Source organism: Rhyacophila brunnea, unplaced genomic scaffold (genome assembly GCF_057557595.1).
Source record: "Rhyacophila brunnea isolate RB1 unplaced genomic scaffold, BYU_Rbru_1.0 scaffold_24, whole genome shotgun sequence".
In the NCBI taxonomy this organism is placed as follows: domain Eukaryota; kingdom Metazoa; phylum Arthropoda; class Insecta; order Trichoptera; family Rhyacophilidae; genus Rhyacophila; species Rhyacophila brunnea.
The window spans coordinates 8,688,610-8,700,231 of record NW_028232904.1 but is presented as its reverse complement, the minus strand read 5'-3'; the positions used below and the strand labels follow the sequence as shown (position 1 = coordinate 8,700,231).

At 39.8% G+C, this 11,622-nt stretch overlaps 1 protein-coding gene across 1 annotated transcript in view; it reads right to left on the bottom strand.

Moving 5' to 3' along the window:
* Nucleotides 1-861: 861 nt before the first annotated feature.
* The window catches only part of Uxs (UDP-xylose synthase), a 28,712-nt gene continuing 17,951 nt past the window's right edge, over nucleotides 862-11,622 (bottom strand). Inside the window, exons 3-9 of the mRNA XM_085951226.1 lie at nucleotides 9,804-9,983; nucleotides 7,809-7,914; nucleotides 6,599-6,712; nucleotides 5,371-5,558; nucleotides 4,085-4,217; nucleotides 3,616-3,752; nucleotides 862-2,248 (exon numbers count right to left, since the gene is read on the bottom strand). Of these exons, the coding sequence (XP_085807352.1) occupies nucleotides 2,135-2,248; nucleotides 3,616-3,752; nucleotides 4,085-4,217; nucleotides 5,371-5,558; nucleotides 6,599-6,712; nucleotides 7,809-7,914; nucleotides 9,804-9,983 (972 nt within the window). The 3' untranslated portion in view covers nucleotides 862-2,134. The remainder of the gene's footprint in view (nucleotides 2,249-3,615; nucleotides 3,753-4,084; nucleotides 4,218-5,370; nucleotides 5,559-6,598; nucleotides 6,713-7,808; nucleotides 7,915-9,803; nucleotides 9,984-11,622) is intronic.

Below are 11,622 nucleotides of genomic sequence, written 5' to 3'. Positions count from 1 at the left end.
TCTCGAAATGACAACGTTATCAACAAAAATTAAACATCATTGCATAAAAACGCTACCAGATGCCAAAACAGCGATTATTATGTATTGGTACTACAGACATCTCAGAAGGCAAAAATTTTGGGTTTGGGTTTTGGGGAAGGTCGAATTAGACATGTTGGAGACGAGAAGAGTTTACATGTGCGAGCCGGCTTAGGTTACATGTGTTTTGTGAATGCTAATAAAATCACATCGACTTATTCAACCTGTTTCAGTCGAGACGAGTTCAGATGTCCGACCCGGCTTACTATAACCACACTCTGCAGATGCGTAAATGTTCGGCTTAGGTGTAAGTAATTTGCTTTACCATTATTAACAATTCATGGATTGAAATACAATAGATACAAGAAAATAACAGAAAAATATATACATACACTGTTCATACTGTACATTTTCATCATAATAAAGGAGTTCTAGACAGTAAATGCAATTTTTATCTAACAGCATTTTCAATAACAATAATAATTGCTCCATCTAACAAGTATAAGAAGTCTACCCTGTCATTTGTGGTTCAGCACCAACTGAACATTCATTAAACATTTTGAAATTAAAAATAATTTTCTACAAACGTCCCAAAATAAAATATATTTTTTAGTACGAGGGTTGTCTGTAAAATAAGGTCTCCAAGGCGTTGGGAGTCGTGAGGAACGCTTTAACGCAAGATCCGGTAACACTGGCGTGTAGCTTGGTTTCCCACCTACAAATCCCCACCACTCTGAGCTGTCTACAACGCTTAGTCTTGGTTTGGTAGCCGTTCGCGATGGAGCTTTCACTCGCCGCTACCGCCAAGTGTGAATTACGTTCCGTTATTCGTTTTTTGTGTGCTAGAAATTTATCGACAGTTATGTGAAATATATGGACATCAAAAATGTACAGAGTTTAAAAACGTACGTACTGACGTCCATGATGAACAGCGTGTCAGACGGCCATTGGTTTCGGACGAAACGATTGCAAAAGTTTCAAGGGTGATGCTTGAAGATCGACAGGTGACGATTCGGGAGCTGTGCAAATTGATTCCTGATGTCAGTAAGACCACTATTGACAAGATTTTGACAGAAAATTTGCATTATCACAAGGTGTGTGCAAGGTGGGTTTCCAAAATGCTCACCGTAGATCACCAATGGCAACGAGTTGAAGCGGCCCGCGAATTTCTTGATTGCTACACAGAAGAGATAATGCCCGGACCTAACGCCTGATTGTCATCTCTTTCCTGCATTGAATTCACACCTGGGTGGGACAAATTTCAGGACCGACGAGGAGTTGAAAGAAGAGGTTGTACGCTACCTGCACGCCGCGGCGGGAGAGTTCTATGACTCTATGACACGGGTATACGAAAAATGCTACACCGCATGCAAAAATCCATCGATCGCAACGGGCATTATGTGGAAAAATAGTAGAAAGTCCAGACTTTCCAACAATGTATAATTTATTGCAAATAAACATGTTTTTCTTTGTGAAAAAAAATTGTAGACCTTATTTAACGGATAACCCTCATATTTCACAAAGATCCTTATGTCTATTTCAATTGTATTAATTTTCAACAGTGTGGACATTATTGGTTAGGTTAAATTTATAAGAAAATGCAGATATTAAGCCGCATTTAGACCAAGCGAGCGAATGTTTGTACTTTCCCTACTCCAGCGAAATTCTTATGCTCGCTCAACAAAAAGCTTTTACTCAAGAGAATTTCGCTGGAGGGGGGAAGAACAAACATTCGCTCGCTTGGTCTAAATGCCGCTTTACTATTTGCTACCGTACCAACAAAATTAATCAAACTTTCTCGATAATCTTGCATCTTGAATTGGCAACGCTGACGGAGTTGACCACTTTTGATTTACAGCAATTCGTTTATAAATGAGTGTTTTTTAAAATAAAAATATCGTGCAACTTTAATTAATCAGTCGATATCAGTAATAGTAAAGATTTTTTTTAATTCATGAAGGCACATCACCACTTAAGAAGTAAAATTCAAATAACAACATATCCACCGCGCTCCGCGCCCGCGACACGCAGGTGGGGACACGCCTTCACGAGCTAAAAGATTTACACAATGTAACGCTAAATGTAATGAGAGGCTCCTATTGTAATTAACACAGTTCTATGTTGTTTTTAAGTCTTCTGGTACGTAAATGTTCCTCTCCGAGTGACTGGTCCGGCTGAGTTCGTTCCTGAAGTAGTCTATCGTCTTCTTCAAGCCGTCCTTAAGAGGAACCTGGAAATAATCATGTTAAAATCGGTTACAGACCCACTTTGCTAGCAGACCAATGGGTCACAAATGTAAATGTCCTCCCACAATGAGAAAGGACTGAGAATTTTTGAGTATTAAAACTATAAAACTACAGTACCTCGGCTATCGGTGGCGAAGGGTGGAGGTAGGCTGTGGAGATCCGTCAAAAATCCTGCACGCTTTGTCAGTCATACTTATTGGTTTTCAGAAAACAATTTGCATATTATGCTATTGATTGGTTTTAAATTTCAATTAAGCCCTGCCTAACCAAACTATAATAGATAAAAATATTCTTCTATCTATTATGGTTTGGTTAAGGCAGGGTTTAATTGAATTTTAAAAACTAACCAATACCAAGTGCAAACACTATTTATGTTGAATCTCCACAGTCTACCTCCACCCTTTGCCACTGTCGGCTAAATTATGAGAGGATAAAAGTACAGGTTTCCCAGAATTAAGCCGCGTTGACACGGTCCAAGTACGATCCAAGTACACTTGGATCGAGTGCCGTCCAAGTGACAGCTTCATACTAATTATTCCTATCCAAGCTAACTTGGATGAGTAGGACGCGGTCCAAGTAGCTTGGATAGGAAAAATTAGTATGAAGATGTCTCATACGAATGCACTTGGATGGCACTCGGTCCAAGTGTACTTGGACCATGTCAACGCGGCTTTACCCAAGAAAAGCATTAAATAGAAATGGAAAATTGTGCTTGTCTAATTGGGAACAATTAAATAATGTTCAATTGTATGAAAATATATTATAGATATATTATTTTATTTATTTAATGCATTTATGGTTTTAAATTTATCTAATATTTTCAAACACAAAATTAATACAGTACCCATTAACTTTTGACTTACCTAGTTTTATCATTTTGTAGAGAAGCAAATAAATGTAGAATCATATTCAATAGTTATCTCAAAAACAGTGAATGTCAAGTTATCTAGTTGTAGTAATGAAGTGACGATATTATGTATCGGAGAAATTCTGTGATCGGTATGAGTGCAGCAACAATAAACTGTTCAGTCAATAGAGTGATAATTGCCTAACGATGTTTGATATATATAAATTGTCCTTTCGATAGCGGCTGGCATAAGAAAGAATAATGTGTGTCGAATCCAGGGCATTGATTGAGTGAATGACTAATGAAAAATCCTTGTATATATGCTGTGTCCTTGAGCGAACCAATAACGGACAACGTAATTACACATTACTTGATTGCATTCGAAGGCATTTATTGCGGTAGAAAAAGTGTTTCTCACTAATAACTTCCGTCAAATAGTGATCTCCCATACAAGCGAATGAATGAATTTGATTAGTAGAATTGACGATGTTGAAATTGCATTACTTTTGGTTCCCAATTGAGATAAGTTCTGGCCCTGGTGATGTCGGGTCTCCTCCGTTGAGGGTCGTCTTCCACGGCGGCCATCTGCGACATGGTGCTCTTGCAGCCCTCCACCAGGTCCTTGATTATCACCGCAAACTCTAAAATTTTTAAAATGAAGTTATAATTAAATTTCGTTCACAATTAATCGACTGACATGAGAATTTTTGGCAAAACTAATGCTCCGGCTCAGTTCAGGAAAGGGAAAAACCAGCACAATAGATGTCAGTTTTTAATATTGACGTTGAAGTTATGTACGTTCAAAAAAAGAAATGTTTTTTTGTCATTCACAACCAGCTGCCATGCGGTTGAATGAATTAGATATTTTATGAAGTTACAATAATAACGAATGAATGTTTGGTCTCCTGGATTTTTGAAGCAGTAGCATTAAAAATTGGAAATGTAAAAAAATCTAAATGGACTGTATAAAAACCTTCGATAGTGTGTTCCACAGGGTTTCCCAAATTGATGGGCTGCGTATAGTTGGACGCCATCAGTGAGACTAATCCGTCCACCAGATCTGTCACGTATTGGAACGATCTGGTCTGCTTTCCGTTACCATAAATCTGAAAAAGGTAGATTGTAAAGACTTTGAAGAAAACCTTCTGAATAAAGTATTTGAGCTGTTTTTTTTTTGACTCAGAGGTAAGATCGGTTATATACGGGCAACATTGTGTTGCTGCTGCTGGCAGCAAACGAGCTGCCGACCAACGCAACAATGCGGCAGCTCATGTTGCTGTGATTGGCAGCAAATGTGTCAGCGGGTGTGTATCGGATTGGAATGACGGTGCGCAGGATTAGGCGGAGAGAGAGGCTGTTGCTATATCGGGAAGCCAGCGCTGCCAGTGTATGTTTTACGCGGCAGCAAATTGACTGCGGCGACTCGGCGGTTCCGGGCAGCGCGTCGACAGCAACTGCCGGGGTTTGCAGCAGTGTGTTGCTGTGTGTGCGTCCAGTATTCCGAGATTTCCGAGTTGCCACTGCCGGCAGCAGCAACATGGTGTTGCTCGTGTATTCCCGCTCCAACAGGTTTGGTTTCACGAGAAGAAAAGATTTATAAAACAACACTTATTTTTTTTCCGAGCATGTCCGATCCTAATATGGTCATATGGGCCTCCACGGTGTGGAGGTTTGTATTAACAGATTTTATAATTGTACGAGAAACGGATGTCAGCCACTTGCTTGACCTATTAGGTCCATACTCTGACTCATACATAAATTGAAAAACAATATGTGTACTTGCCAGACCCATGATTCGAACCTGGGACCCACGATGCTATAGGCCAATACTTAAGATGCGTGTTCCGGAAGAGTGAGACACTTCATACCCTTGTGGCACAGCCTCAAGGGTTCCATCGCCATGGGCGCCCCTCCCTCATCCTGCAGCGGTGCTACAAAAGCGACCTACGTGCACATAGTCTGACATGGCTGACATAGTGGGAGGCGCAAGAGTTGGCGATGGACCGAGGGAAGTGGCGCGAACTTGTGTTTGCCCTATGCCCCAATGCTGGGTCGTGACAGGGTGAAAGAAGAAGAGAAGTTTTAGTAGAAGTGTGAAGTTCTCTTCAATGTCAGTGGGCGGCAGTCGAGGAATTACAGATGCACTAGGATAGTAGTGTGATAAGTGATGTAAGAGTTATTGACTGCTGGAATAGGTGCACAGAGAACCGGTCCGGCTGTAGGAAAATGGTAGAGGAGTTATGTTTTGAGAAGACATACAGTGATGGTGAGATTCTGCAGCGCCTGCATGACAAAGTTGGAGACGACTCTGCCATCGCCGGCGTGCATCCGCGGCCCGTACGTGTTGAAGATCCTCGCGACGCGCACCTGAACACGTTCTTGCTTCGCGTACGCGTATCCTAGGGTCTCCGCCACGCGTTTTCCTTCGTCGTAGCATGCACGGGGACCTGCCAAACACAGTGTAACAATAATTCAACTGCTCAACTTATTTATAGATAGTTAATAATTATAGGTCATGTGTCATAGCATGCCGAGTAGATTCGAGTTTGATAGTGGCTACCAAATTCATCAGCCATCATCATTACCATCAAAAGCACGACTACCTGTGGTGGATCCTGGCTTCATCTAACAACGGTCTCTATTTGTCCCTATTCAAAGTGGCGACTAATCAATTCGGTACTTCAAGCAGGCGTGTACACAAGAGGGGCAGTTTTCGGGTCCGTACCCCACCCGGGAACGAAAAATACAAATTATTTAGGTGAATGGAATATTACTTCTTCGTCATGCTCTCATGACTGAGGATCGTGAGACGAATGGTTTGGCTGTCGGAACAGTTTTCTCAACGGATACTCCTTCTCTTTATGGCACATCACTGAAACTCATAAATTGGTGCATTCTGATGCGGCATGTCTAAAAGACAAGACGACGTGGATGACACAAATGGACACTAAGGTTCCTAATAATTAAAACTGTTAGATCACGTTCATGCGATAACTGCTCGATCCGACCAGTCACAATAACTCATCGGTGAGCACCTGTAGTTTTGACTGCAGGCCAGATATTTATTGCTAGACTAAAGTGCTGTGTGTCCGGGTATGGGGAATGCACCCGACGAGAAACTAAACTAAAGCAGTGTCATCATTTTGTTAACCCCACCGATTTTGTTAAGCTGTCTTAAAAATCATTAATAAAAAATTAAAATGGATATTTATTTGAAATGTACCCCCCATACCATTTTTATGTGTGTCCGCCTGACCCAAGCATTCGGCAGTCATTGGCAGCCACATATTGGCACTTTTGCCCTATTGGATTGCTCGAAATTACTCTCTTTACCGTTTATATGGTGTACATAACCTAGCCAGCGTAGTCTCCCAATCTAGATTGATTGAACTGCGCTACAATCTTTATATTGACCGTAGATCTCAGGATTTTGCTTCATAAATACAGTGGAGAATATTTCACGAGCAGGCGGAACAGGGTAACTTACCTATGGGATTGACATGCCCCCAGTAAGTCTCAGGCTGAGGGTGGACCGTGGGATCCCCGTATACCTCAGACGTGCTTGCAATTAGGACCTTCGCACCGCATCTTTTCGCCAGACCTATAAAAGCAAAATTTGACAAAACAAATCTCGTAAGTACTAAAATGGCACGGCAATAAATACCAGTGGCGCAGACTGCCTGTTAGACGGATATAAACGATTGGAAAATACTAAAAAAATAACAATACGCACTGTTACCAACATAATAATCGTGTTTGAAAGACTTGACCAAAACATGCCATTTGATTGTCAAATTTCAAAAGTAGCGCGATTTTGGGACAACAAGGTTCGAAAAAATAACCATTTCTTAGCGAAGGGTGGAGGTAGTTATTTAGGTAGTTTAGGTAGGTATTTGTTTTCATTAAACTAAGACTACAAATTGCAAATCGTGTTGGTTAGTTTTTAAAATTCAATTAAATCCTGTGTAAACCAAGCCTTAATAGATATTTTAGATATTTTATAGATATAAGAACATTTTTTTATCTGTTGTCTACTATGGTTTGTTTTAGGCAGGGTTTAATTGTATTTTAAAAACTAACCAACACCATCTGTAATATTTATATGTATTCTTAATTCAACGAAAACAAATAAGTATGACTGAAAAAGTGTGCATAATTTTTGTCAGATCTCCCATAGCATACCTAAACTATTATGTTTTGGTTTAGGTAGGGTTTAATTGATTTTTAAAAACTAACGAACACCATCTGTAATTCATATTATTAGTTCAATGAAAACAAATAAGTATGACTGACAATGTTTAGTGTGCACTAATTATATCGAATCTTTACAGCCTACCTCCACCCCTCGCCACTGCTGCTTAGTAACATGATTCATACAAGAAACTGCATGCACATGTATTGGCGGGGTAGAGACACACCTTCGTGTTGGTTAGTTTTTAAAATTCAATTAAACCCTGCGTAAATGCTCATGCTACATGCTACTCTCTCTCATTGCCACTCATGTAAATTCAGTCAAAACATATTTGAGTGCATGGCGTCCTCAGTCTTGGACAACTGCACCTGAGACATTCACGGTCATAAAAAAATACTGATGCTTCACATGCAAATGTAGGGTTTCGAGATACGCCCGTTAAGACCGGGTGTGTTTTCGTGGGAACATTACCCTCAAAGTTTTGTGATTTTACTGGGAAACTCACCTAGCATGTTTATTGTCCCGACGGTGTTGGTTTTGATGGTCTTGACAGGGTTGTACATGTAATGCGGAGGAGACGCTGGGCTCGCCAGGTGATATATCTCGTCTACCTGAAACGACAATGACAGCGTGAGAAACAAACTACACTATTAACTGGATAGTTTTGAGTTGGCGATATTAGATTTCAAATCCATCAACGGAAGAATTAGTCACAAACTAACGATACAATAGATTCGTCCTCGACGATGAGTTAATCAACAAACGAAGCATGGGAGTTCTCCTCCGTTGAGGGGAGGGTACCTTCTATTAAGACAATGACAGACAGCGTACAGTTTGTAGATTTATTTAACTAGGCAAGCGTTAACGTTGATCTGACGTCTCAGCAAGACGTTGAATCTGACTACCAAGGTATCCTTCCTTATTAATTGAAGCCGTCGAGTTAGATAGCATTGTCCAATACATAAACTTGCATTGTCAGAACTGTGGGATAAGGTAAAATGTTTGTTACACACCTTATGTGTAAATTTGAACTTTTATTCTTTTTTTTTGATCACATCCGATCTTAAAAGGACCACATCGGCCTTCACAGAGTGTAGGTTTTTATTAACAGATTTTTTTACGAGAAAAGTATGTCTGTTTAGTTTTGAGAAGAATCTTTGGGTCTGTTCAAGAAAGTGGTATTTGGAGATAATGAGGAGCTGTACACAGTTTATGGGGGCAAAAAGATCACATAGCATATGAAAATGCAGAGACTGCGCTGGATCGGCCACGTGCATAGAATGCAGGAGGATATACCGGCAAGGCAATATGTGTATGCAACCCCCGATGGTAAGAGAAGACCTGGACGGCCGAAATTGAGATGGCTGGACTACGCCAAGAGAGATTTAAAAAAGCTCGGTCAAAGCAATTGGATAGTGTCAGTGCGCTGGATCGTCCAGGATGGAGGAAGTTTATGAAGGCGGCCAAGACCCGCCAAGGGTTGTAGTGCCATAAATGATGATTAGTCATTTGCTCAATCTATTAGAGGTCCATACTCTGACTCCAAACACAAATTGAAAAATAATGTGTATTTGCCAGACCCAGGATTCGAACCTGGGACCCACGACATTATAAGCTGACTCGTAAGCCTATCGTGGACGTATTTATAGCACTATTCAAATAAAACGTAATATTAATATTTGTGTGCATTTAAGTTAACTCCTAGTTATAAGATCACCGGATGTTGGTTTCGGCTTAATCCCCAAAGGGAAGTCGATATAGTAAATGTGTGAATTTTTTCCCGCCCACAGAAAGCTACTGTTACTGGCAGTCAGTTTGTGAGTGAAGGAATGTAGTCGGCACCCATCGGATTTTCATTTCACACAGAATGGCGAAACGTTATTGTATCGAATTTTGCATCATGCTTAGCAGGATTTTGGTGACAATGCTTCGAGCATTTAACAGATTGAGGAGTAGCACTACCACTTCAAAGATGGTCGCACGTCGTTGGAGAGCAACACATGTTTAAAACACATATAACTACAGTCCGACAACAAGAAATCAGCAATAGCGGGAAGTCGCTGCAGTCGTATATAGAAGACTTCCAGTGACGTACCTGTCACGGCAGCAACGCGTGCTTGAGGCATGTTTAAATAATGCATCTCTCCTTTTAGATGCGACTCTTTTCCTTCTTCGCAATAAACTAAAAGTTTACTAATAAAAATTCTAACATCACTCATGATCGTTTTAGAAATATTTTTATTAAAAAAGCTTCAAATTACGTAAATTGATAGATCCGTACACAACGGGAGCGTACAATGAAATGATAAATTTGGGGGCGTTCCTCATTTGAGAACAGAAGTGCGATTAGCTGTACTGGAGGGCATTGTTAGTTCACAGTTTTAACATGTGGACAAGAAGTTCTTGTTCAACAATACGACGCACAGAAATATTTCATCCTGTGGGGCAAGTACAATAATTAGAGGTAACATTGGGGACTAGTCTTCGGCATTTTCATTACCTCAATGAAGAGCGGATTGACGATATCATGATGGATGAGCTCAAAGTTCTCGTGTCCGAGCCAGTGTTCAACGTTCCTCTTGCGGCCCGTGAAGAAGTTGTCAGCTACAATTATCTCGTGCCCCTGCATCATCAGGACGTCTACTAGGTGGGAGCCCACAAAGCCTGCGCCTCCCGTCACCTGAAACCAACGATCAATGAGTTGCAAGATAGATAGTAGAATTTAGATACTGCGTATTATAATTCCGGATACATCCTAACTGCTTGGAACAAATGAGCATTCCATACATGCGACACAATCTCCGCTCCATACACATTGTTTGAAAATTTAAATGGTTTGATTTTTACTACAGTTGTCGTCCAATTATGTTTGGAATTAATTGTCACAGAACACAAGGGGTGTACAACTTTTACAAGTTTCTGTCAGTAAAAAAAGCTTCCATTGAATTCGCACAGGTGCCGCCAGCCCTGTTTCGATAAAAAAACAAAAATGTGGTGGTCTGCATACGTAGGAAGGAAGTTCGTTCAACATCCATGTGATCATGTAAAAACATCACCATTTCTTTGTTGCATAGACTAGACTGCAGCAATTTTAATGTGAAGCGTGGCCGTTTCGAGAACTACAATACTGACAATCCTTTTATTTATATCGCAGCGACATTTCAACTTATAATTTTCGCACTCAAACATAATTTATTCAGTCAGTTATGTCAGTTGAGATCTGATATTGTACCTAAGTCATTTGCCAGTGTTTTAAATATACAAGTATTTTAAAATATCTAGCGTTACGGGTGAAATTGTGAATTGTTATGGAACAGATACACAATAACGGATTTTTTCAAAGATGACAATATATTTTGAGCGTATTTTACGCTGATAAATGTTTAGGAAAATACATAATTCAAACTCATCCCTCAATTTTATATCATCAGAGAGCTATTGAAATTTCATCGATTTAGTGTGTACCTATCCATCAACAGTAATATCATATTATCTTCTTATTTCCCATAAGTATACCTGACAAAAGTGTGCTTTCTCCACAGCCTACCTCTTTCCAAATGTCACCCTTCGCCACTGGTATAGAAAGACAATAAACCTGTCACATTATGCTTTGTCCTCTGATGCATAATGGCTATATAAAAATAGAAAGACAATTAATAGACCTTTTATATTACTATGTCTTTTGTTTGAAAAATGTACCAATATTTGCATTACGTATACATAATCGTAAAAATTGATTTATTCGCGTGCATTCATAAAAAACATACACGTTTTCCTCTCATTATGTTAATAATTACGATTATGTTTATTATCATTCAGAGTTAGTTCCTATTAATAATGTATTGAATCAAATCATTTGTTTGACCAGCTGAATTTAAGCCAACAACTAAATTAGGTGTTGACATTTTGAAAGAATGAAAAGAATTTTTTCAAATTCGCCACCTGCAGCGAAGCATTGAACCGTTGAGGAAACTATTTGCCTTAAAAATGTTATATAGTCAATTTGAGTAGTTTTTCCCTGCGTTGTTTTCTATTTGTGTATATTTTACAACCAACATAATATCATGGCTGCGGTTTCATAGCGCTGTATAGGACTGAAGCGAGAGTTGTGTCATAGATATGTACCTAGAGGTACGAAGGGATGCAGTCAAATAATTATGTAGGTATGCCAAAAAGGGAAAGTATGTACTGTATGCATAATGCCGTCGCTGTTCATTACGATGACGAAACGCACCATAAGTTGCAGGAAGTAGCGATCTAAGTGAATTCGACGAGGATATGTGGAGGTGTTGCACGTCTATCAATTCCCAAGGAAGAAA